Here is a 27,879-nt window from a genome sequence, read left to right on the forward strand (position 1 = left end):
TCAAGTTAAGGAGACTTCATATATTCAGAATTTTAAAAAATGTGCTTTATCCATCAAGCCTAATGTTGTTCATGTTAGCTTTACCATTTACCGAAGCTGTTACTGAATTCATTTACGAGGGTTTTTACACATAAAAGTTCAAAACAATAGCAAAAGCAAAGGGTTTCCAAGCTGCAGTAAAACTTCAAAAGAAAAGTAAGAAAACTATCTTAAGCTACAAACTAAACAGAAACCAAGCCTGGCCAAGCTCATCAGGGTAAACTCTGGCACTAATGGAGTCGCCTTTGAACCACATATACTATGCATTTAAGTTGTGATTAATTCAATTCACCGGCTCTTTTATACAAAGGGAAGAAGAAAGAAAAACTCGCTCAGTGTTCAGTTGCTGTGTTACTTTGACGTCGGGTCTGTGACAAACATTCAAATCATGAAAATATCATGTGTCTCAAAATCTGACGCCATCTTTGGTCCTAATTTCTCCTTTTCACACGTTGGTCAGCATATCCCTGTTTAAAAAATGTTGTGTTGCTGGAGACAACACCAGTACAGCACACAGTGACCACGACGTGTCTTTGGGGGTTGATCAGTCTCACTGACTTAAAGGTGACTTTATTTTTATAAATTTTCAATGGAGTCAGGGTTTTAAATTCACCATCCTAGGAGAGATGCATGTGCGCCAGAGTGTGGCGGAGGAAGAAAGATGAACATGGTGTTATGTTTTGAAAACCCAGCAGTATGTGTGGCTTGCAGGTTTCGAGTCTGTACCCACTTTGCAGTCTTTCTGGTACTTGCTCCACACTTCTTTGCTGAGCCCTCCGGATGCCTCACAAGGTCTGTCTGGGGCTACGATGTTGTGGTTGACCAGAGCTGACAGGTGGGTCCGCACAGTGGACAGGTGCCGACAGTATGCCAGCCCTGATGGACAGGTGAGACAAAGACACGTGTGCATAGCTGAGACCCGGAGAAGTGATGTTGGCTCAAGCAGATTTTATTTTCATTAGATTAACAGCTGAATGTGAAAATAGTGATAAAGAAAAATGAATTAATAATCAATTTATCTAAACATAATATATTCAGTACACATGGCCTGTAGGTGGAGAACAAAGCCAAAAATTCTCTCAAGATGTCTTTAACTGCGGCAAACTGAGGATAAGCAAATGAACAAATGTTCCTTAAATACTTCCTTAAATGAAAACTCAAAGCTGAATTTAAGTAGTTCTCATATCGTGTTGTCTTAAGTTGAAATGAAAAAGGGGCCTTCACTCTAATTCACACTTTATTAATAGAGCTACTCTGCTGGATTACAGCAAAAACATTTAAAAAGTTCAAATAATGGGCATTATTACAGATGCAGTGTAGAAACAAGACGCTGACTGTGAGCAGAAAAATAATCATTACGTCCTGCATTATATGAGGAACCAGCCTTTCAATGACCACACCAAATACAATCAACAACAGCCTCCACCTTAAACTCAAGGAGCTGCGTGTTTACTTACATCCGTAGAAGGCTCTGGAGACTATCTGCCTCTTCATGTTCTGGCAGAGCATCTTTAGAGGAATACTGGGGATAAGAAGAGATCATTGGTTATCAACACCTTGCTCAGAGAATTTAAAATGTCACTGTTGCTTATGATTGGATTGTTCCAGTGGGTAAAACTACGATGGTCCTTAAATCCCCCCACTTCCTCCCATTCTTTACATTATGTTTACTATATACAGTCATAGGAATAAGTTTGTACGCCCTTTGGAATTTCTCACATTTCTTCCTAACTTGGTCATAAAACATGGTCTGATCACTACAACGATCTCAAGAATGAACAAGCAGTGTCTGCTTGAAGTAAAACCACCCAAACAACTGTGTGTAATCATATTTTTATAATATAAAGTAAGCATAAGTAAGTACACCCTATGAGTCAGTGGCTGGTTGACCCTCCTTTAGCTTACTTCAACTAGACATTTCCTGTAGCTGCAGATTAGACGGGCACAGCGATCAGGAGGAATCTTGCACCATTCATCTTTGCAAAACTTTTGCAATTCAGCCAGATTCTTGGGAGGCCTGGAATGGAATGGAATGGATGGCTTTCTTGAGGTCAATCCACAACATCTCGATTGGGTTTAGGTCAGGGCTTTGACTGGGCCATTCCAGAACATTTATCTTGTTTTTCTGGAACCATTCCAGTGTTGATCTGCTTCGGTGTTTTGGGTCCTATTGCAGGACCCATCCTCTTTTGAGTTTCAGCTTTTTGACTGATTGCTTAAGGTTTTTCTGCAAAATACCTTGATATACTTGAGAATTCATTTTCCCTTCAACTATACCCAGTTGTCCAGGCGCAGAGGCAGTAAAGCACCCCCACACCATGATGCTACCGCCGCCATACTTAACAGTGGGGATGAGGTTTTGGTGACGGTGTGCTGTACCAGCTTTCCTCCACACATGCTGTTGTGTCTTCCCCCCAAACAATTCAACTTTTGTTTCATCAGTCCACACTATGTTTTTCCAGAGGCACTGAGAAGCATCCAAAAAACTCTAAACAAGAAGAAATGTTCTTTTTGGACAGCAATGGCTTCCTCCGTGGCCTTCTCCCATGAGGCATGATGCAAAGAACACACCTTTTAACTGTTTTCCAGTGGGGTGGGTAGCTTACGACACACCTCAGTGATTGGACTAAAGGGTGGCTCAAATTGCCTAATCATCTAATTAGTCTAATTAGCTCTTGGAGGACTCTTAGCTAAGGGTGCACTTATTTATGCCTCCCTGTGCTGTCAATATTTCCGTCTTGTGGCCAGTAAAAGTATGATAACGTGATTGTTTGAGTGGTTTTTGTTCAAGCAGACACTGCTTGTTCATTCTTGAGATCGTTGTAGTGATCAGACCATGTTTTATGACCAAGTTAGGAAGAAATGTGAGAAATTCCAAAGGGCGTACAAACTTTTTCCTATGACTGTATAGTGTATACATAGAGTAAATCCCCATGAAATATAACTTTTATATCAAATAATGTAAAACCGGATCAACAGTAAGACTGCTTTGTGAAATTAATACTGTTCATGTTAAATTTAGAGCCCCCCCCCCCACACACACACACACACAATGCAACAAAAGATAATTCACCTTTCATTACTGAGAGACAAAAGAGTCATTTATTCATCATCATTATCTTTGACCAGACTCGACTGTCTTCAGCATGGACACTACTAATATGAGGTGTTCTACCATTCTTAAAAATGGGCTCTCATGCTTAACTTTCATAAAAAAAAACTCCCAAAGGATTTAAATCAGGTGACATACATGGATAGGTGTGTTCCTTTTTCTTCCACCATAGAAACTTTCTGTTTTTAGCAGCGTTCTTTGGTGTGTTATCATGATAACATCTACTGTCAAGCTTGTGGACACTGGGAGTCATTTCCAAAGCCAGCGCTTTGAAACATACACAGACAGCCATGGTGCCAGCTCTTAATGTCATCTCTCAAACATGGTTTTGCAGTCATGCAGCCATATCATCTCCAATCTCCCAACTTGAACCTCTGTGCTTCACTACCCAGACAATGCATTTTCTGCGGAGATCTTAGTCAGACTAATGCCAAACTGACTGGATCCCATCTAAGTAAAACTAGATCTTGTTTTATATGACCACCAAATATGTCTATGATGTCAGTTTTCATTCATGGAATTGAGATTTTACTAACTGGTCTTTGCTGCTGGGCTCAGGGTCAGGCAGCATAGAAAATGTTTTATTCTCTTTACCTTTGATACTTAAGGTTGTGAATGACTTGGTATTATGTATTAGTCGCTTTGATGACATTAAATTTACATTATTGGTCTCCTCCCTTTTCCTATGACAAAAACTGAATCATTTCACATTTCCCAACACATTGCAGAACATTTCCAACAGCTACATGAAAGTTTATCATTTTGGGTTTTAAAGCATACGTGTGAATGTCTGACGGCTGATGTATGCAGGTGCAGCTGGCTGGGTAGTCGAATGACATGTTGCTACCGGCCGTGGAGCAGGACTGGCACAGGGACTTGTGACTGGTTACTTCAGCCTGTTGCCACGACGATGGGCTGCCTCCAAAACCTTGCATCTCCATCATTTCCCCGTGGTCTAAACCGGAGAGAATCGAAGTGAAAGGACAGAGAAAAGTCTCAGTGCTCTGAGACAAAATGGATGACCCTGTATCACATTCTCATTTTTAAATGCTCTAAACCCACTTCACACTGGCTAGATTTTATGCCTTACATATTATGACCTAGGTCCCTCAGCTCAACCATAAATACATCTTTTCATGTATTTTTGATCGTGAAAACAATAAGAGATGAGCAGATGGATGAAAAATTTACACTCATGTGAGAGCTGAAGAACTGGTGTGGAAATTAAACCAAAAGTGGAAGGGTAGGAAGCCGGAACAGTGCTGTGGAAAAGACAGGCAGAGAGGATACGCGGATTCCATGCTGGTTCATTCGGAGAGGAGGCAGAGCAGACAGCAGAGCTCAGAGGGATGCTCCAGAGGAAACAGGAGAGAGAATCAAGTCAGACAGAGGACGGAGTAGAAGATAAGGCAAAGAGAGGCAGGGAAGGAGTTGACTGTGGGGGGAGAAGGCAGGGAGGAGGCTCACACTCAGACCATGCAGGATGCATAAAGCCAGAAAAAGACGAGAAACACCAGAAGAAATCACCTCAGGATCAACCACAACAAATGGACACAAGTAAAAAGGCACACAAAGAGGAGAAAACAACCCCAGAAAAACTTCAACATCAAATAAATGCTCTTCACCTTAATTCTTCAGGTTGGAGCTGATGACCTGTCATAAATATGAAGCTGCGCTTTGGTTGCTCAAAAACCCCCAAAACACAAAATTTAACAACAGAAAGAAACTCAAACAGAAAGAATGCTGGAGTGAGACCAACATTTGGCCTCTCCCCTCTTTACTCTAGGACTACACGCGATCAACAACTGCGTTTGGGCTCAATAATGCAACCCCGCTCACACAAGGACTCCACGTCTCTACCACTGCGGAACCCCACAGGACCGTAATGAGAGGGGTGGAGGGAGGGCGAGGAGGGGGTGGGGTGGCGCGGTTAGTGAAGAATTACAGTGAACAGCATCGCAGCAAATGACTGCACAAACAGAGGAGAAACAACTCAGGAAGTCAGAGAAGAGAGAGAAATCAAAAACAAACAGAAGAGAGGATCACAAATACGCTGAAACACATTATATATGTACATGTAAAAAAATCAAACAGGTGCATATTACCCATGCAAAAACTGTCAAGCATGTTGCATGTGAAAAATGAAAGAACGAAAATAAGAAAAAACAATGAAGTCAAATCTGAGGATCAAATAAAAAGAAAGAGAAAAAAAAGCAAATTATCAAAGCGATTCTTGGCCACAGCTGTGTAAACCCAACAGTGCTGAGGTATGCCGAGGTAAGAATTAAACCAACTCATAACTCTACAGCAGTCAGCGCTGCCAATATTAAAATGCAAATTAGCCAATAGGGCCTTGATGGAGGAGGACACCTGGGGAAGTTTCTATATGTGACGGAAACAGGTAGCATGCAGCATGTGAGCAGCCACGGTGTTTGGCAGCAGCATTCACAAAACGGGTTTGTTCCTCTAAAAATACGTGTGTTTTACTGGCCTGCAGCCATACCAAGTGGATTCAACTGTTACTGAGGAGAGGAAGCAACGAGAGGAGAGAGCGTTAAACCAGAAGCCTGTCGGGGGACTTGGTCAGCAGCTGTTGTGCTATTAAGAACTTGTCTGATAATATCTGCAAAGAAGCTGCAATTATCTAAAGAGATCTTTTTTTTATTGCACAAGGTTACAGCTCTGACTCTTACATTCATGCTAACTCAACCATTTTATGCAATCAAACTTGAATGTATTGCTAAGTGAACGCTCTGGGGTAAAAGGCTACCAGACTGCACCTGGTAACCAGCGGCTGCATGAGGACGGTGTGTATCTGCGACATCGTTGCTTTACCTAACACTTCTGCCATGGATCAAACTGAATATGAGCAAACAGTTTAGATTATACATTGAATTACAGAGGAATGCTTGTCTTTGATAATGGATGCTGCCCAAGTCATACAGGAACTGAAGTAAAACATGATAATTCAATCGTTGCTTTGTCTTTAGCAAAAAGCGATGTATATGGAAGGGCCACACGGTGACCCAGGGAGCAGGAGTTCTGCGGGTGAAAAAATGTGTACATACATTAGTAAATCACATTGATTGGGTTTTTTATGCTTATTTTTCTCACTTGTGGCACAGGAACCACATGAAAACACAAAACCCCAAATTTTTCCCATATTGTTGTCTACAATAAGCAATAACTGATGAAACAAAGCAGAGAAATATAATAATCATAGTGCTTCTACTTAAATAAAACTACTAAATGCATGCCAAGAATTCCCTTTTCTTCATCTTCTGATTTTGTCCCCACCAACAGGCAAATTTCTAACACTTTGGTGACCTCCACGTTCAACTTTTTCAACTTTAGCCATTTCCACACATATACCGCAAATATTCAAGAGATGTGTAATGTGAGAACATAAATGTCCACGGCACTTGCTCCTGGTTTTCCCACAGAGCCTTTCCACCAAGCCCCAAGTAAAGTTCTCCAAGCCCCAAGTTCTCAAGATGGGCGAGTTCTGCACTATGTGATCTTTCAAAGTATTAACTTTAAAGTGTGTGGGTGACTAAGCCTGCCTGCTGGTAAGAGCTCTATTCTACTAAGTTGAATGTTGCTTTCCTCTTGCTCATCTCTAGTATGTATTCCCTGTTGTAATAATAATAATAATAATAATAATACTGTTGTATTTCATGAGTGCAAACAGCTTTTGTCTGTCTGCTGTTTGGTGCTGCAAGTTATCATAAAATGGATGAATTGGGGATTAGAAAGAAAAAAATCCAAATTAAGCTAACAAATGCCACAACAAATCAGTTGGGTAAAAGTGCCTAAAAGACCGGCCGAGCTCCTGTTTTCACCTTCTCCGTGCCGTGCCTATAAGCAACACATAATCCTGTGATACCCCCATTCCATTGTGGAGAAAATGCAAAACATTTTTCTTATTCCAGACAACATCACATCTCTACTTCAAATCTTGTTAGTTTGTCTTTGGAAATAATTTTGATTGCAGCAGAGGACTATTTCTGTCAGTTCTTTCACACACATGATCTCCCTTTGTGAACTATCCTCTTTTGTGTTAGATAGCAATCTAGCAGACTTTTAAAACCAAGTCTATCCGAGGCTTTCAAATGTCTGAGCTGCTTGTTTGATTGCCGTACAATCCTTGGTGTCCAGTTTCTTGTTTATTGCCATAAACATGGCTTGCTCCTGTTAACCTGGCCATTCCCACCCTTCTCCTCACTGTTGGGCTCAGCGTCAGTCAGCACACACAGGCAAACGAAGCTGGGGGAGGAAGGGTCAGGAAGAGGAGGAGAGGACACAATGAAGTGGGAGGAGGCAGGGGGGAGAGTCTGAAGCCAGGGTGAGGTCTCAGGGGTGGGGTAGTGGGGTTTGGTGGGTGTGTTAAGGTGATAAAAACCTTTCATGACATTTGGGTCTGTGAGGTTCCGCGAGCAGATCATTGAGATCATAGCATGGAGCCTATCTTCCTCTTCCTCATCATCGTCCAGCGACGGCGCACGGCTGCCCGTGGTGTGGTGGTAGTTTATAGTGACTGCTTGCACCAGTGGAACAACAGAGAACATTGTTAGAAAGTGCTACCCCACATTCTTCAGGAAGACTTTTGGAGGGGCCAAACCAGCAGTATTTACAATCATATGAGATATTTCTAACAGAGACGAGTGAAAAGAGAGAAAGAACTGTTTTTATTGCATGAGCAGCCACTTTTGCTTGGGGCATATTTTGTTGCACTGATCACAGCAAGATCAAGTTGTAACTTACTGGCATCATATCTGTATCCAGGGTAGACAATGCGAAAGACGTAGTCAGCAGCTGTCTGCTCCTCACCATTCTTGTCCTGGTCGATGAGTCTGGCAGTGCTGCTCCTCTTCTTCAATTTAGGAAACACTTTTCCCTGCAAGTAAAATGCAAACGTCTTCAAGGGCCACGAATATTGATAAACTAAACGGGGCGTGTCTATCTGTATTTAAACCGCAGATATTAACTACACTATCCCATGAATACTGCTGTCTGCAACAAAGGAGCAGGTGAAAGGGTTCATTTTCACTGACATTACAAAGGGAACGCCCTCTCTGCCACGCCATACCTCAGCAGTACAACAAACTGCAGCATCGAAAACGACCATGAAATCAACACCTCTTTCCAACAGTTCTAAGCTGAGTTCTGTGAGGACCCCTGCAGCACACTTCTGTGGTGTACAGTATGCATTATAGTGTACACTCTACTGCGGTATAGCATCACTTTGCATGAGACACATTTTGGAGGCCCAATTTTCAGTTTGCCTTTTTTTCTACGTGTATGTGTTTCTATGTGTAACAAACTCCTCTGCTTAGCCAGGGATCACTTCAGTGTCACTGAAGTCAGTATCGCTCGGGGGCAGAGCAGTTGCCTGCCATACGAAAAGGCTGGTGGTTCGACTCAAGCCACATGTTCAGTCAGGATTCAGAGTGCATCATAGCACAGAAACGGCACTGGTGAAAGTTACCAATGATCTCCTGTTAGCTTCTGATAGCGGACTTGTTTCTGTGCTTGTCCTGTTGGATCTCAGTGCTGCATTTGATACGATCGATCACAGCATTCTGTTACAGAGACTTGAACATGTTATTGGGATTAAAGGAACTGCATTAGGCTGGTTTAAGTCATATTTATCTGATAGATTCCAGTTTGTTCTTGTAAATGAAGAATCTTCCTCACACGTTGGAGTAAGTCATGGAGTTCCTCAGGGTTCTGTGCTTGGACCGATTCTTTTTACTTTATACATGCTTCCATTAGGTAACATTATCAGACAGCATGGCATAAATTTCCATTGTTATGCTGATGATACTCAGCTGTACTTATCTATGAAACCAGATGAAACCAATAGGTTGGTCAGACTACAAGCCTGAGACACTCATCCACTAACACTCGCAGGCTAATTAATCTCATAGACTATTCTACCATCAACAACCTGGAAACCACAATAGTCTCTCTAGATGCAGAAAAAGCATTTGATCGAGTGAACTGGAAATTTTTATTCGCAGCATTAAACAAATTTGGGTTTGGGTCACATTTCATCAACTGGATAAGGATATTATATAGCTCCCCAAATGCGTGTGTTAGGACAAATGATCAAACCTCTCCAAACTTCAGTCTGCAGAGAGGTACAAGACAGGGTTGCCCACTTTCTCCCTCACTTTTTGCTATTTTCATCGAACCTTTAGCAGCTGCTATCAGACAAGATAGAAATATTAAAGGCATCCAACCCCAAAATATTGAGCATAAAATAAGTCTTTATGCTGATGATGTTTTACTTTTCCTTCAGAACTCTCAAACGTCTCTCACTCACACGATCACACTCATAAATAAATTCTCAGCACTTTCTGACTACTCTATCAATTGGTCTAAGACCACAGTTCTGCCCATTAACTGCAGAGTCCAGAATATACCTGCAATCACTTTACAGTCAGGAAATATCAGATATTTAGGCATAAACATTTCCTCCAGGCTCTCAGAGCTAACAAAGCTAAATTATGTGCAATTATTAAAGACAGTAGAGGACGATCTCTCTCGTTGGAAGTCCTTACCTATATCACTTATGGGGAGAGTTACAACCATTAAAATGATGATACTACCAAAAGTTAATTATTTGTTCTCAATGATCCCCATAAAACCATCTGCTACTTGGTTTAAGTCACTAGATTCTTGCATCTCCAAATTTCTGTGGAAAAACAAACCACCACGTATTAGTTTAAAAACCCTACAGAAGACCAAGGACAGTGGTGGATTAGATTTACCTAATTTTCAGCACTATTCCTTAGCCAATAGGTTACAGTATATATCAAAATGGTTTAAACCTAGCCCAATAGATGAACCATGGATAAATGTAGAACAAGCATTGTGTGATAATCTGGAAATCTCTGACCTGCCACTTATTAGTCAAAACGTAAAACATCACAAATGTTTCAAAAGCATTAACATCAGCACCTCTCTGACAGCCTGGTGGGAATTTCTTAAAATAACAAAGTCTTCAATTGTCCCATGTAAGCTTACACCCATCTGGAACAATCCTGACATACTGCAAAACAAAAAAATGCTAAACTTTACTCTGTGGAAGATCAAAGGAATCAAACATCTGGAACATATAATCCAAAATGGACATTTTATTTCATTTGATGAGCTCATATCACAACACGAGATAGGCAGCAATAAATTCCTAGAATATCAACAACTTAAGTCTATAATAACAAAGAAATATATCCTCCACCAACCAGACTTACAACTCCCGACTAGGGTAGCAGAATTTCTAAGCATCTGCACCCCAAAACTACTATCAAAAATATATAAATTATTGTCTAAAATAGATGACACAATGTCTCTTCCATCCTCAAAATGGGAGGCAGATTTATCCATCAGTTCTAGTCATAGCTTCTGGCCACAAATATGTTTGAACACCTTCAGAATGACTCAGAATTCTAATTTACAGCTCATACAATACAAAATCCTTCATAGAACACACTATACAGGACAAAGGATGTTCAGGATGGGTCTAACACACTCAAACATCTGCTCACATTGCACAGATAACACACCTGATGATTATGCACACGCTTTGTGGTTCTGTGCGCCTGTCCAGAAGTTCTGGCTTGAAGTCTGTGCGGACCTATCAACATGGCTAAAGTGTAGCATTCCTGCATGCCCCACACTGTGCATACTGGGTGACTTAGACAACATCAACATGGAAATTAACTCAGCACACATGGTTGTCACAGTGTTATGTATCGCAAAGAAAACTATTCTCATGAACTGGAAAGCGAAGAACAATCTGTGTATTAACCAGTTTAGAAATTTTCTTTTAGATTATATTAGCATGGAAACAATGTCTGCCTCCTCAAAACATCAATTGGCTGAATTTAACTCTCTCTGGTTCCCGCTGATTAGCTTTATCACATAGTGGTGGTGGTGGGTTGCTGTCCCGTCGCTCTTGGCGGTTGGGTGTGTGCTGGGGGGGGCTGTGTGGCTTCGGGTGTCTGGTGGTCTCGCGGGTCGTGGGGACCGGGTTGGTCATTGCTGGGGGGGACTGTGTGTCGGGCTTGGAGGGCAGTTTTGGGGGCTTGCGGGTGGGACTGTCTTGCGGTGTGGGGCGGGGTCACTTAGAGGCCTTGGGGTGGTGGCTGCTGGCTCTATGCCGGGTGGCTGGGCCGCTCCGGCATGGGTTGTGGTGCTGGGCCTGGGCCCTGGTGGCTGGGCGCTGCCTTGCGCCCGGGGGGGGGCCCTGCGTGTGCCTGGAGGGGCTGGGTTGTCCTGGACGCGCCACAGTATGGGTGGGTTGGTGCAGGTCCTGGTGCCGGGCTTGTTGCTCTGGGACCTCCAAGGTGTCCGCAGATGGTTGTTTTTTTTTCAGGGTGTTGGGGCGTGCGGTGGGGGGGGGCGGTGCTTTTCCCCTGTTGGGGGGGGAGGGGTGGCCTGTGTGATGGTGGGTCTCAGGCCCGGGCTGCTGCGACTGGTGTGACCGGGAGGTTTGTTTGTTTGTTTTTTGTTGTTGTTTGTTTGTTGTTTGTAGAGGTCCTCCGGGGTGGGGTGGGGCGGGATGGGTACCTTCTGGGGGTACAGTAGCTCCCGCAATATGGTCGCTGCAGGCCCCGAGCCTGGTGGACATCAGCCCCTCCTGCCCTGGGTTGGCTCCCAGGTAGCAGGGATGCCTATTGCAGCCAGTCCCTGGCTGCCTTCTCCGGGGAAGAGTAGCTCCCCCCGGTGTATATCCCCATACCCCTCTCCCTTCAGGCTCCTGTACACAGCACACACTCACACATGAAGGGTTTTGGGGGCGTGTGTGTTCGGTGGGGTGTAGTGGATGGGGCCACGTAGGTGGTCCCCTTTGGTTGCACTCTGCAGTTCCCCGCCCCTGTTTTAATTACACCTTAGACATTACTACTTATCAAACACACACTCACACACACACATTAGGTCTTGGGGGGTGGTTACACTGAGTGGCATCTGGTGGGCGGGGCTCTTTGGGTATGTAGGCTGCCCAGAGGGCCGCGCTCCCAGTCCTACAAGTTGGGCTGCCCCTCAATTTTAATCGCTCACTATTAGAAAATATTGAAGAGCCAGAAGGGTGAGGGGAGGGGTCTTCTTCCCACACCCCTGCTTCCTGGTTGCTGCTCGGGGCGGGAGGGGCCAAGAGGATTAATTAATTGTTCTGCTGGTTCGGGGTCTGTGGTGGCTGGGGGGCTGCTGGCCCCCTGGTGTGCCCGCTGCACTACACCCCAGCGGAGTTGAGGGAGGGAGGACGTGTGGATGTATGGGACGTGAAAGTGTGTGTGGTAATGATTGGGCCTGGATCTGGGACTTGCTGTCGCCTGGCCTGCCTGTGCTTCTCCCGATGGGGGGGCGGCGTTGCCTCTCCCCGCTGCTCGCGACTTCACCCACCTGTGGGCACGTCTTGACTCCCAGGGCACTTGGCCAGGGGTGCTGGGGCAGGCGCTGACCCACTGCGTGGCTGTCTGGGGCACTTGGCCCTCCTGGGTATTGGGTGGGGCCTCTGCCGGGGGGTTTGGGGGCGCTCGGGCTCCCGGGGCCCGGGTCCAGTGCACGGCCCATGTCTGGGCGGCTGGGACCTGGCGGGGTCGGTGGGCTGTTGCCCCTGGCTCTCTGAGGGCCTCTGCCCTATGCTTATGGGGGCTCTATCCGGGGGCTTCCTCTGCAGTCTTCTGGGTGGATGCGTGGTTGTCCCTGCGGTGGGCTTCATGGGTTCTGTGCTCTGTGGGGGCTGCTGGTGGCCTGGGTCTTGTGGCCCTCTCTGCCTGCTTCTGATTGCTGGGGGGGGGCTGTGGATTGTGGCCCTGTACACTTATACACTCATAACTAACCACGGTTACCATGTAGATCCTGTGCCATGGGTGTTGCATGTTCTCACACACACATTTATTAGCCCAGTAGCATGCTCGCTAAGCAGTTTATGTGTTATCCTGTGGTTTCAGGTCATCTCTCCACAGCTGTGTTGTATGCGATTACCGCTTCTTGTGCTTGTTTTTGTTTGTTTGTGTGTTTGTTTTTTCTCTGCTTGTCTGCTTTCAGGTGCTCCTGGTGGCGCTAAGGCTGGATTCCCCTCAGAGGCCATGGATTGTTGTCTGTTTTGTTTTTTACAGGTGTAGCAGCTGGTTGTCTGGTTTTTGTTTCTATTTTTGTTCTGTTTCCTCTTCTTTCCTCTTCTTCTTTCCTTGTCCCCCGGTCCGGTTCAGTTCTATTACATGTCATATATTGTAAACAGAAATAAATAAATGGGCATCAAGGGGAGCTTTACATTTATAAAACTTCCCTTGGCAAAGCAAATCTGTTTGGCATCAAAGGTATTCAGACTACAATTCTGCTGCCATAATGCTGAACAGGACAAGGGGGAAAAAAAAAAAAAAAAAAAAAAAAAAAAAAAAAAAAAAAAAAAAAAGACTACAAGCCTGTCTTAAAGACATAAAGACCTGGATGACTCAGAACTGTCTGCTTTTAAATTCAGACAAAACTGAAGTTGTTCTCTTTGGACCTGAGCACTTCAGGGAGAAATTGTCTAGTTATATAGTTACTCTAGATGGTATTTCCTTGGCTTCTAGTTCTACAGTGAGGAACCTTGGAGTTATTTTTGACCAGAATTTATCATTTGACGCACATATAAAACAGGTTTCTAGGACTGCCTTCTTTCACCTTCGTAATATTGCTAAAATCAGGAACATCCTGTCTCAGGGTGATGCAGAGAAACTAGTCCATGCATTTGTTACTTCAAGATTGGACTACTGTAATTCCTTATTATTGGGCTGTCCCACATATTCTCTGAAAAGCCTCCAGCTGATCCAAAATGCTGCAGCCAGAGTTCTGATGAGAACTAACAGGAGAGATCATGTTTCTCCAGTTTTAGCTTCTCTTCATTGGCTCCCTGTTAAATTCAGAATAGAATTTAAGATTCTTCTTCTCACTTATAAAGTTCTTAATGACCGAGCTCCATCATATCTTAAAGATCTCATTGTAAGGTATTTTCCTAACAGAGCACTTCGCTCCCAAACTGCAGGTTTACTTGTTGTTCCCAGAGTTTCTAAAAGTAGAATGGGAGGTAGAGCCTTCAGTTATCAGGCCCCTCTCTTGTGGAATAAGCTGCCAGTAAATGTCCGGGAAGCAGACACCCTTTCCACTTTTAAGATTAGGCTTAAAACTTTTCTTTTCGATAAAGCTTATAGTTAGGGATGGCTCAGGTAATCCTGAAACATCCCATAGTTAAGCTGCTATAGGCTTAGACTGCTGGGGGACCTCATCTGTCACACCTTTCCTCACTTTGCTCTCTATTTCCCCCTGATTAATTTCACAATTGATTTTATGTACATGTGACATTATTGTGATTATTAACCTATGTTTCCCTGTTCCAACAGATATCCTTTGAATGGCGTTATGGTGTTTTTCCCCCCTCTTTTCCCTCTTTTCTGTCTTCTCAAACCCCAGCTGGTCGAGGCGGATGGCCACCCTTCCTGAGTCTGGTTCTGCCAGAGGTTTCTTCCTGTTAAAAGGGAGTCGTTCCTTTCCACAGTTGCCACAGGCACGCTCAGGACGGGAGATTGGACTGAAGACACGTTTCGGTGCAATCTGTTGGTTTCCTTAGCTAGGATATAAATTTTTTGAATTGGCTCTATAAGAATGAATTGGATCATGATTACAATGAATTGAATTCCAATTGGCTTGAATTGGACTATATTACTTAAGTGCCTTGAGATGACAATTGTTGTAATCTGGCGCTATATAAATAAAATTGAATTGAATTGAATTGAATTGAATGTCTAAGTGTTGTTGGCCACGTTGTCATCACCCACTCCTGGAACAGTGACACTGACTAAAAGCAATGCAATTATAGCAAGTTCCTATGAGATTCTCTAGTTTTCCATAATCAATAGCTTTCACCATCAAAATGTTTGAAATATTCTGTATAAATGAATGAATCTGTCATCACTTTTACTGCTTCAGTAAGTTTTACTCTAACTTACAAACCACATTTCTGACATACTTACCCATCCTGAGTCAGCTGAGCTCCTCTGAAATTAAAGTATTACTTGTTCATTCCTAACGGTTTCTAGATGACAAAAGGTGAGGCATTGTAATTTTAAGGTAAATGTTTCAGAATTTCACAAAAAAATTTGAGCTTGTATGTCATTTTCACACAACTTTGTTTTTAAATGTGAAAATTCAGTAAAAAAATATTCTCAGATGTAAAATAAAATCTTTAAAAACAATGACAGCTGATAACTTGTGGGATGAGATTCAGGGTCAACCAATCAGAGCCCAGCAGTGACATTAATATTATGTGTCATAATATTAAGCAGTTAGGTGTGTACCGACTGCTCATCAACTAGACCTTTCAAAGTTTTGCCCCTCAAAAAGGGGTAGAATGAACTCCCCCCCCCCCCTCAAGGTTCTCAGTTCTGTTGAATTTTTCAGCTCAAAATTTTGTCACACTTAAAAACACATCCACCTTTATACATTTGGGTTTGTATGGTCAGTCTTACTTTCAGTAGACAGCAGTCAAGAGTACTCTCAGTTTGGAGAATCAGAAACTTCCCAGACAGGCAAGCTAAAAGCTACAAAGATGCCAGAAATAATTAAAAAAAAAAAAAAAAAGTCATGGTGTTTTGAGCAATCGCTGTATTGTTAGAATTGACACAACTTGACTTCTGTATCAGAGATGATGCACAGCCTGAGTCCGTCTATAACACAGTCAATGTTGCTGCACCGTGCTACAGCCCAGACTGTGTCCCGCACATTGGACAGTATTACCAAAAATACTGTACATTATGAGGCTGGAAAAGTGTAACTAAGTAATCAGATGTGGAGAAAAATGTCCCGTTCTGAGAAGCTTTTAGCTTTAGCCTGCGCGTCAGGAAGGCTTCTGATTCCCCTAACAGAGAGCTGTCTGATCGCTGTGTACTGCAGGGAAGACACTCAACACTTATGAGTATAATGCAAAAGCCCACTTAAAAAATAACACACTTATAAAGTGCAGAGCCATTAATAGTCACAAAAATATTGTTACAATATCAATGTACTATACATTAGTATTTATAATGTCTGTGGCTTGTTACCTTGCCTTTCTGGGACCACAGAGGAGGTTCCAGTTGACCCCGTGGCAGCAGTCCTGTCTCCAGGCAGGAGAGGAAAGCCAAGAGGTGACCACCAGGGGGAAAGTGCAGGGGTGGCCGCTGGATCCCATCCTGACTAACGAGAACCAGCGTCCCCCCACAATCAGCTGAAATGTAGAGAAAAAAAAAGAGAAAGTTACTTTGGAAAAGGGAGGTAAAACTAGGGCAGAGGGCTGTACAGCTTGCATTTGAGTTTTTTCATGTTATGTTAAAGATATATCGTTACAAAAACTGTAAAAACTTGACTGAGAGTTACTGTGTACACAGAAATAAATGTAAGAACAAGGATTAAAAGGTGTAACCATTAAAAGGTGAACAAGCGCTCACAAAGATGAATAAAAGGCTCTCAGCAGTGTAACCTGCATTGCCCATTAATATACACCCCATCACGGCAAATATTCCATAGCTTGCTGATACTGAGCAACCTTATTGAGTTAAGAGCACTCACGCCGCTGGTGACAGTGGAGACAGACAATCTGGCGCAGAGGAACCGTCAGAGCATAGTCCCAGTAGATGCTGAAAGGACGGGAAATATGAGGGAGCTGCAGTTCAAATCAGTCTAAATGTCCTCCAAGGAGGAGTTGGATCATTTGTCTATCTTGGTTACCTCTTTTCCAGGTCACAGTCTCCCAGAGTGCCATTAATGAGCTGGTTGGGAGTCCACTTGAGTGTGAGGTTATCCCCTGCCTGGTGGAGTGACAAGTAGCCCCGCAGCACCTCCATGTCCTTCTTCTACCCATGGAACCGAACACGGAGCATGAAGGACAGGAAGTATACAAGACTGGATGTTTAAGCATGGTGAGACCGTTACAAATGATCCAACCATTTGTATCCAAACCAATGGCTGGATACTGGACATTTGCTCATTTTAATGTTTGTCTTTCTGATTTCTACGTGGGTGATGATTATGCTGTAGCTTTGGGACAACAGTTCCCCTAATGCTTGTAAACTGAAGGCATGTTGTCATGAAGGCACTTTACTACCTGAGCCCGTTAAGTTGTCTATGTATGCAGGAAATCATACCAAATGACTTATTTAAAGTATGAATGAATGAACAAACTACCTTTGGATTGCTGCAAGAATTATTCTTATTATTACTCTATTACTATTAATATATTACTCCTGTTACTTTCAATAGAAAGTGGTGCATGTCGCACAAGACATCAAAAATGTGCATGTATTAAAACAAAAAATGTGCCCACAAACATTTTAGAGATGGGGTGATGCAGATGGTGAGTTAGTAAGTAAAGCCAGATCGTATCAAACTAAATGAGAAATGTATGATTGAACACATGAAGGTGCCTCTCAGACATCTACCTTTTTTAGGTTTTATAATATGTAACGGCTATTGAAATATTATGATGATGTCAGGACAGTGAAGGTGGCAGGATTCATGAAAGTTTGACTCTATCGTCTCCTTTGAATAGATGTACTTAGTCCTGAACAAATTTAATAATTGAGATATGGATCATTCTAGGGCAAGCTATATGAGACACCTTTTTTCTATGAATACAGACACAAGAAAATGGACATACATTTACAGTTTGCTTTTAGCTGAGTAGGAGAGTTTCACGTTTAAAAAAATCTTCAGGTTGGATCCACAGAAACAAATCCTTTTCGGTTTTAGGGAGAGGCAGAATACATAGTGTGAGGAAACCCCAAACTAAAGTGACCGACACCGGTGTTCTCATTTCTACAAAGAGAGCAAATAAACACTTTTCCACAAACTTTGATGTAATTGATTTGTCTTTTTTTAGATGCTATTATGTTAATGTGCATATGGACATAAATTGTGTCATAATATAAGGAAAAGAAAAAAGAATCAAGTACAGCCCATTAGCATGTGCCCTTAGCCACGTTTGTTAGCATGACTGTCAAAGGCCCGGCATTGTGGGAGGCAAAAAATTGTGCTTATCATACATTCCCTGGGCCAGACATGCTAAAAGTGCTTGACAGCAGAGAACAATGTGGAAGAGAGAAAGAAAGCTTTCATTCCAAAGATCACTCAATAGAGTGTGCCTGTGTGTGTACAGCACAATAACAGCTGTTTCACCAGCTGTGGGGGAACAAAGCATTCCTTCTGCTGTGGGTATGTGGGCTTTCAAACTGGATTCGTAAAGCACTACCAGTTTTTAGCCCACAGAACACAAGTGACAAATAAACACTTTTACTTTAAAAACCAGTGACGACATACTTAGTTCCACTGCTGGCTGTCTAGGTGGTGTCCAGCAAACAAAGTAGGCAACGAAGGCTACGGTCACACTGCAGGTCTTAATGCACAATTCCCTTTACTGCTCAAATGCGACTTTTTGTTTGACTGCTCACATCACCTCTTTAAATGTGGCCTGTCTACAGATTGCTGTGTGAACACCTCCTGCTCCTGAAGTGACCCGCATGCACCGTTGATCATTGATGACATCACACCCATAGACCACGCCACGATGGTGTTTACAGAAGCGACCATGGCAACGGCAACCGGTGCTGCAGGACTGGATGGCTTAATGCTAAAAATCAGGCCTCTCAAGTCTGACAAGATACATGCATTTCAACAAGTTCTCACGCTGAAAAAAAGTATCGCTTTGGAAACGTCAGGAAACAAGCACGTCTTCCATGAGTCTGAGCCGAGCAGCACTAATAATAATCTAATAGGCTCCAGCCCCCCCGCAACCTGACCGACGGATTAAGCGGGTATAAAAAACTGGACGGATGGATGAATTGAATCAGTCACACGCTTCATATCCAGACCATTATCTTCAAAAGAGCTGAAATCCTTTCAAAAAGGATCCTGCCAGTTGTCCTTCTAACAGCAGTAAGCCGAGCAGTTCCCCTCTGAAGCACCTGCCATGAAAACAAACTGACTGTTTCTGTGGACTACTATGGATATGACAGGAACTTTCTTCAGGCCTTCCGACAGCATTTCAAACAGACCTGCTTCAACAGTGTCTGACATGGGGACATTTTTGATGGCAGATGCTTGTTTTGTCCAGGAAACAGGAAGGGGTGCTGCTGCAGCTCTCTGTTGGGATGTGCATGACCGTACTACCACAGCTCCGGTAGTAAGATGCAATCAAACTCTGCACTTTTGCAGTCCTATCCTGTGATCCTTTTGGAGAGTTTATGCAGAATGTCTGGAGTTTTGAACTAGTGCCTATGCACATTGTCATTTTTAAACACTGCCGTGCACTTTGGATATGATGGTAAAATAAACATGTATTTGTGAGTCCAGGCAGGGTTAGACCAACAGTTTTCATTGTCAATTTGTTACTATCACTACTGCGAGGCACAACATGGTGCTGTTTTATGGGTTTGTTATTGCTGGTCAACCAAGTGTTGGGCCATATACTATTTGTATTTCATATTATCTTTGCCTTGCAAAAGTAAAGCTTTTTCCTATTTTTCGGTCTTATAACCTGCAATTCAAATAGATTTTTGAGGTTTGTAATTATTTCATCAGCACAACAGGCCTGCCACTTTCAAATGGGAAAAAAATGTTTGTGTAAATTAAAACAAACAACAAATAGTAACAATGAAAATAAAAAAACAAACACACAGATATTTACAGATAAATACACAAATTCATAATTGGAGTCATGCTGATTCTGCAGCATAATGGCGGTGTTCCTACTTGATACCACTGCACAGCTGGTCAGACAGAAAGGGTCATGTGACTGAATGTAAACGTGCTCATGCAGTAGAAAAGTGCAGTCGTACCGGTTGCACCAAAACGTTGTTTTTTCCATATAGAAGGTGTGTTCTGGAGTTTTGATGAAGAGACTCAACATACTCCCTCGCTGATGCAGCAAACCTGTCCTCTGACATGCTGCCACTGGACTGCCTCTTGCGGATCTAGAGAAGATTTTTTACCAGTCAACTTACAATACAATTTCTTAAAGGAACAAAAACTCCTACACTTCCTCCAGATGACTCCCACCCATCACTGTCCACCAACACCTGATCTAAATCTGCCTCCGCACTCACCCCCAGAGCAGGCCGGCGGCCGGCTGAGACATCCTGGCCCCGGTGGGCCCCATGGATACGGTGGCGCTGAACCAGCTCATTTGCTGAAGGGTCTGTCCAGAAATGATCCGAGGTTTTCAGCTTGGTGTACTCCAAAGCACAGGGCCCCACTGAGAACACATGAAAGCAGAAAGCATACACTCATAAAATGCCATTAACCAGTTACGTGTTTTTCAGATGATCTTGGTCATTCATGATATTAGAGGCTTCTGTACGAGACAATAATCATGTCAGCATCTAGATAATAACAGATTAAAGAAAAAAAAACTTAGTAAAACAATAGAAAAAGTTCCCCGACTGCACTGAGTTTAGTATTCATTTCTTTTCTTTTTTTTAGTTATGTTTTGCAGAGTAAAGTAGCTTTTAGACAGTCACATGCTACACTTTGCAGCTGCAGTTTAGCCACACTAAAGAGGTAGATCTCAAAGCTCATAGAGCGATACTAACAAGTGTCTCCATTTCTCTGAAAATAAATATTAAAAACAAGCTCACTGTTTTGACATAACCTATGACACATAAGCATTGTGTGTTGGAATATGTCAAAGTTGGTGAAATCAAAGAGTAAATACTTAAAACCGTGCACACGTGCAGCTGCCTCCATCATGAGTCCTCATTGGATACTATCCAGCGTAAATACAGCATTTCTTTGCATCCATCATTTAGATTGTCCTCTTTGGTTTAGTTTACAAATGTGCATGTTTCTGTTTCTCTACATTTTAAACTGTTTGTGACTTCTAACTGCTGTCAGCTCACATTGAAATGCTGTGTGAGATTTAGTTTGGTTAAGAAAAGATTTCAACAAAATGTAACACTCACCGAGTAAGGCTGCTAAGATGGGCCCAAAGACTGGGTCATGCATCAGGGCTTCCCTTTCATAGTATTTACTGCAAAGATTAAAAAAGAAGAAAGGAATGCAAGAGTAAACTTTTATAGTTTGTAACAAGAAATCCTTTGAGCTGCAAAGAACGTAATATCATCTGCACATAATTCATTCCCCGGAAAGCCTTCCAGCAATCAAAGGAACAGGCAAGACTAATTAGATTGCAGGTTTAGGAAGACTCTAGGCTTAACACTCATCTGGCAAACTGTCTTTTAACCACGAAACATGCCACATTAACCCATTCAACACTGTTTCAATTTTTACTTTTAAAAATGACAAAAATTTGTATTTTCACACCAATGACCAAAGAGATGCTTTTCAAGACTAGAAAAAGACTATCCTACGATTGTCTTCACTCATAAAAGATTTCCTGTCAGCGCAGCTCTTTTCTTCTATTACACCAGCTTTGGATGACATGAAGCAACATTGTAATTACAAAATCTTTTTAACAAAATGAGTCCATAAATACAAACACATTTTATGCTTTTTAGTAAGAAATTAACCTTTAAGTGCTTGTAGCAGATTCAAAAGTTAACCAGTTAACTGTGCAAGTTAGTAACCAGCTTGATAATATTATTTATCAGGACATGTGATGCCAGACCGGGTCTTCTGGGATCAACCACACTGTATCTCATACGACTGGCTTCAGAGCTGCTGAGACCTTTGTTTGGTGAGACGTCACCACGAGTAATGGACATTCTCCTGCTACTCTTTTTCTGGAAAGGAATGATGTAGAAGCTGACTTTTAATATTAGTGTCTCCCATGAGATTAGATGAACTACACTGCAGTCGAAACATGTTGGTTCACTACCATTTCCACGCTCTAACAAAAGCACGAAGAGTACTACAACAAACCACAGATCTGTTTCACGTGCATTTCTCTCCATTAAACAAATGTGATCACACTGTTGAGTTTGAACTCCATCAGGGCACTTAATGTCCGAGACTTTGATCAGTGAATGGCTGTCTGGGAAAAGCTTTTCAAACACACAGCGGTTGTTAGCACAGAACAAAGCAACCTGAAAGTGCAAACGGTAGAAGAATGAAACACATGTTGGGTCTTTCCAGGGACTGCTCATCACAGAGCCACAACGGGGCTGTGTGTCAGAGTGGGGGATCACTGTGGTCCATTGCCAGAAAGGGAGGAAGAAAACAAAATTACCTGGAGTTGTCCACAATGTACTGGACTATCTTATCCAGAACTTTCTCAAAGAGAGCCGTTCGGACCCAGATGTGCTTGATGGCCTGGGCTGAGAGAGGCTGTGGGGGGCGGCTGGTGGTGGAGGAGCCCTGTCTCCTTAATGGTTGGTGGCCCTCACTCTGGGTTCTCCTATAGAGCATAGGTCATGGCAAGCACAAGATTTAGAATACTGATGCTATTGAACTGCAACTCTGAAGCGACAGAAACTGACAACAACACTTGAGATCAATAAAATAAAAATGCTTTCTTATGACATACCAGGATTTTAGCTGCTATTTTAAAGAATTTGACAAAATATGTCTAAGTAAGAAGGCATTTTGTCTTTGACCACTAGGACGCAGCATTTAACAGCATAATGGGTCATTACCTGTAGCTTATTCTAACTCATCATCTATTACATCTAAATACACATTGATCTGTCTGATGTCACACAAAAGGTGCAAAATTACACAAAACATCAGTTGGATGAATCATTTAGTGAATTTGTCGGCAGATTACTGACGTAAGGCAGAGAGATGAACACTTTTTATAGCAGACTGACTCTGATCTCAGCCAGTTCACCAGCCATCAGCTCACACACCCACATTACAAGTGCTGCGGGGACTCAGCTGTCTTAGGCACGATCATAGGAATCTTGTGTGTGTGTGCGTGCGCGTGCAAGAGGAGTTTCAGCTATGTCACGATTTTTGCAGTCCCCTTCCGCTCTCAGAAGGGTTTGTGTGTGTGCGCGTGTGTGTATGCCGTCAGAATCGTTTCAAATTGCCCAAACTGCCCCCGTTCACGCGTGATCACTGCTGCACGCGTGTAATCACACGTCGCGTAGTGACGACACGTTCAGTCGCGCGTTTTTTGGCGAGCGCACGCATTAATGCTCACATAGAATTTTCTTTCTCACGCGCTCACCCGTACGCGAAAATGACGTGGACAAACGCGTGACAAGAAGCTGCGTAGTGTGAAGTAGCTCGTGTCTGTCTGTCTGTCCCTGTTTGATAAATGTTGTTACGCGTTCACGCACGTGCAGGCGCAGTTTCTGATGCTGCGCGGCCGGAAGTTGATCTGCATCGTGCGCACCAGTCCGCGTACACGAACGCGTCGCGTAGTTGTTCTGTGTTAAATTTTCATCCAGTAGATGAAGGTGAAATCGATCCAGTACGAGGCTTTTGCATGATATGATTAATTTGTTCACTTAAGACAGAGAAAGAGTTCTGTTCCTTTCACTTGTCGTGCAAAAGCCTTGTAAGTCTGTATCTGAATGAGAACCGGCTCCCAGTAGTTCAATTCCGTGGAATCATTAATCCGTCTGCCTAACGATCCCTTTTGTAGGGATTTCTGCTGCATTCACACACACTCAATCCTATTTTGTGCTAGCATCACATTAAATGGTAGAAAGGCTGTCAGAGGAGGAGACAAGACACTTTAGGCTTTGGTAAGACGTATTGCATCACTTCCTGTTACTTTGTGTGTGCTCTGTGATATTCTTGCTCCTCTTGAACTACTAATAATCACCTTATTTCTCCCTATAATTTACACATCTTGCATAGTTAACTCTATCCCATACTTGTTATATTCTAACGCTCACTCCTACAGATCTTTAGTCTTTATTTTTCACTTTTTAGCGGTGTGTCTGGTTCTCTAGCTTAGCATGGCTACCAGTTCTCTTCCTCTATCTCCTGCTTTCACCTGCTCCGTGTGTCAGATGTTTAGTTACTCCTCTGCCTCCTTTAGTGGTAATGGTACATGTAACAAATGTTGTCTTTTTGTAGTTTTGGAGGCAAGGTAATCTGAATTGGAAGCTCGGCTCTGCACTGTTGAAAACCACCCGATAGCGAGCCAGGCCCCTTTAGCCGGTGCGGAGCCACCTAGCGTAACTAGCTCTGTTAGTCGTCCCCGAGCAGATCCCGAGCAGCCGGGACTTAAGAGTGGCTGGGTGACTGTCAGGAAGAGGAGTCATAGTCCTAAAGTCAAGCCCGTGGTTCACCATCAACCTGTCCACGTTTCTAATAGATTTTCTCCACTCAGCGACACACCCGCTGAGGAGAAAACCCTGGTAATTGGCAGCTCTATAGTCAGAAACGTGGCATTTGCGACACCAGCGACCATAGTCAAATGCATTCCAGGGGCCAGAGCGGGCAACATAGAATCCTATTTAAAACTGCTGGCTAAGGATAAGCGTAAATACGGTAAAATAGTTATTCATGTCGGCGGTAATGACACCCGGTTACGCCAATCGGAGGTCACTAAAATTAATGTTGCATCGGTGTGTAATTTTGCCAAAACAATGTCGGACTCCGTAGTTTTCTCTGGACCCCTGCCAAATCTGACCAGTGATGACATGTTTAGTCGCATGTCCTCATTCAATCGCTGGTTGTCTAGATGGTGTCCAGCAAACAACGTGGGCTACATAGATAATTGGCAATCTTTCTGGAGAAAACCTGGTCTGATGAGGAGAGACGGCATCCATCCCACTTTGGAAGGAGCTCTTCTAATTTCTAGAAATATGGACGAATTTATTAGTTTTAGTTTTAGATTCTCAGTTTTTCCCAAAGTGGAAATCACAAAAACCTCTTGTGTTTGTTGTTGTGTATCGTCCACCTGGCCCTTATTCTGAGTTTCTGTCTGAATTTTCAGAGTTTTTATCCCAGTTAGTGCTGAGTACAGATAAAGTCATTGTAGTGGGTGACTTTAATATTCATGTAGATGTTGAAAATGACAGCCTAAATATTAAGTTTAATTCTATATTAGACTCTATTGGATTTTCTCAAAGTGTTCACAGACCTACTCACTGCCTTAATCACACCCTTGACCTTGTGCTGACTTATGGCAGTGAGAGTGAACAGTTAACAGTGTTCCCTCATAACTCTGTCTTGTCTGACCATTTTTTAATAACTTTTGAATTTACATTACTTGACTACACGGTTTCTGAGAAGAATTCTACATATAGAAGGTGTCTATCAGAGAATGCTGTAACCAGATTTAAAGAGTTGATTTCATCATCCTTTTCTTCACTGCCATGTGCTGATATGACAGAGGATGGCTACCTAAATTTTATTCCAGTAGAACTTGACTCTCTTGTTGACAGCACTACAGCTTCAATGCGTACAACACTGGACAATGTTGCCCCTCTGAAAAGGAAGGTAATCAGTCAGAAGAGGTTGGCTCCTTGGTATAATTCACAGCTGCTTTAAAGCAGACTGAAGAAAGCTGGAGAGACAGTGGTGTTCCTCTAATTTAGAAGAGTCTCAATTAGTCTGGAAAGATAGTTTAATAACGTATAAGAAAGCACTTCGTAAAACTAGAACTGCTTATTATTCATTATTGATAGAAGAGAATAAGAATAATCCCAGGTTTCTTTTCAGCACTGTTGCCAGGCTGACAAAGAGTCCGAGCTCTGTTGAGCCATGTATTCTTTTAACTCTCAGCAGTGATGATTTCATGAGATTCTTCATCAATAAAATTGTTTTGCTGCGCCACACCCCGGTTGGCGTTGCCTCCCCCCACTGCTCTTCACCCACCCAAATACAGACCTTGAGTACAAAGACTTCCTGTTACTACGAGATCTTTCAGGAAGTGGTCAACAGAGGCACGTGATGCATTGAGAGACTGCTTTGATGTCACAGACTGGGCTGTACTGCTGGAGGAAGAAGACATTGACATGGACAGGAGGGTCAGCACCATCACTGACTACATTAACTTCTGTAGGGACTCTGTGATTCCAGTGAGGACTGTAAGGTGCTCTCCTAATAATAAACCATGGATCACCAGTGACATCGAAGACCTCCTGAACCAGAAAAAGAGGGCGTTCCAGAAGGGGGGTGGAGAAAGGTGGAGGAATGTACAACAAGAGCTTAAAAAGACACTACGTCGAGCTAAGGTGGAGTACAAGAAAAAGGTAGAGAGACAGCTGGAGAACAATAACACCAAGGAGGTGTGGAGGGGCATGGGGATCATCACTGGATACAGACTGAAAAACTCTGGGTGATGATGATAGAACCAATACTTTTAACCAATATTACAACAGGTTTGATAGTGTGGCTTTTTCACCTCTGCTGCTGCTCCCTCCACCCCCACCACTACAGCTGCTTCTTCTATACTGCTTCTACTGCCCAGCTGTACTTCCATCTCAATGGAAACTCGCATCGCTAAGTCTCCTCCTCCGCCTGACTGCACCTCCACCTCTGCAGCAACTCTCACCAACAGGCTTCTTCTGTCCAGCTGCTCCTCCACATCTGTGGCAGCTTCCAGCACCAGACGTCCTGAGCCCAGCTGCACATCCACCTCTGCAGGGAGGGCTGCAGGCCCAGGTGGAGTCTGTCCAAGGCTTCTGAGGGACTGCTGGTCAACTAGCAGTCCATCTTCATAGGCTCTTCAATTTGAGCCTTCAGATTGAAAAAGTCCCAGTGCTGTGGAAAACTTCTTGTCTGATACCAGTGCCCAAATTAGTGGCAACCGGTGAAGCTGAATGAAGTGGAAGATGCGATTCTGCACATGCTGCATCGGGCATATGCTTATTTGGATGTGCCTGGTTCATATGTGAGAATCACATTCTTTGACTTCTCCAGTGCCTTCAACACCATAAGGCCTCCCATACTAAAAGATAAGGCTCTAGGTATGGGTGTGGCCCCCTCCCTGATATCATGGATTATAGACTATTGGGCCTGAACAAACTGGTGAAAAAGGTCATTCTGTGGGAGGCAGGGAGCTGGACCCTCTCAGTGCTGTGGTGGAGCAATGGATGAGGAGGAAACTGTGTTCTGTTTTGGATAATAATGAACATCCTCTCCACAGCATCCTGGCAGGACAGAGGAGCAGCTGCAGTGAGAGGCTGCAGGACTGAGAGGTTCAGGAGGTCCTTTGTCCCCACAGCCATAAGGCTTTTTAACAGTGACTGCTGACATGTTCTTCTCACATTTATTTATTTTGTCATTGGTTATTATTATTGTTGTTGTTGTCTAGTATGCAATCATTGTCAATATTTATAATTTTTGAGCTACTCGACTAAGTTGAAGTTCCCCCCACTGGGGGATGAATAAAATAATTTTCTATTCTATTCTATTCTATGTTTCCCATCATGTTCTTTCTTTTTTTTTTGGCCCACCATTGGAGCAAGCCATGTTACCATAGAAACCAGAGCAAATGAGAAACGGAGCCCTGAGGTAGGCTGACAGTGAGATGGGCGGTAACTTGCCAATGTGTGTGTGTGTGTGTGGGCGCGCCTGTTGTGGGTTTCCTTGTATGTATGTATGGATTCTGGTGGAGGGGTGTGAATTGTACAAACCAGAGCAGCAGACAATAACAGGCTGTCATGTTGTGTGCAGTCTGTCTGGGGAAATAAAGGCCAACGAGATGTGACAGATGAAGGGAGCACAGCGGCTGATAGGAAGATAGAAAGCTAAACACCAAACTTGTTTAAATCTGCTGATTTACATTTTGTAATGCAGCCATGTCACAATCATGTCTTACTACATATTCTATCCATTCTAAA

The 27,879-nt window shown here is 43.2% G+C and overlaps 1 protein-coding gene across 3 annotated transcripts in view; it reads right to left on the reverse strand.

Moving 5' to 3' along the window:
• sgsm2 (small G protein signaling modulator 2) overlaps positions 1-27,879 on the reverse strand; it is a 109,056-nt gene that overhangs the window by 16,180 nt on the left and 64,997 nt on the right. The window contains exons 4-15 of one of the 3 annotated variants that reach the window (XM_072393183.1): positions 22,359-22,526; positions 21,133-21,200; positions 20,278-20,426; positions 20,011-20,145; positions 16,907-17,031; positions 16,748-16,815; positions 16,243-16,406; positions 7,916-8,048; positions 7,554-7,688; positions 3,932-4,106; positions 1,497-1,561; positions 770-915 (exon numbers count right to left, since the gene is read on the reverse strand). In XM_072393183.1, coding sequence (XP_072249284.1) covers positions 770-915; positions 1,497-1,561; positions 3,932-4,106; positions 7,554-7,688; positions 7,916-8,048; positions 16,243-16,406; positions 16,748-16,815; positions 16,907-17,031; positions 20,011-20,145; positions 20,278-20,426; positions 21,133-21,200; positions 22,359-22,526 — 1,531 coding nt within the window. Of the gene's footprint in view, positions 1-769; positions 916-1,496; positions 1,562-3,931; positions 4,107-7,553; positions 7,692-7,915; positions 8,049-16,242; positions 16,407-16,747; positions 16,816-16,906; positions 17,032-20,010; positions 20,146-20,277; positions 20,427-21,132; positions 21,201-22,358; positions 22,527-27,879 lie in introns of all 3 variants that reach the window. The other 2 variants (XM_072393182.1, XM_072393184.1) reach the window with 2 other exon arrangements.

The sequence above is a fragment of the Leuresthes tenuis genome, unplaced genomic scaffold (genome assembly GCF_036924035.1).
Source record: "Leuresthes tenuis unplaced genomic scaffold, fLeuTen1.0.hap1 SCAF_9, whole genome shotgun sequence".
Classification (NCBI taxonomy): Eukaryota; Metazoa; Chordata; class Actinopteri; order Atheriniformes; family Atherinopsidae; genus Leuresthes; species Leuresthes tenuis.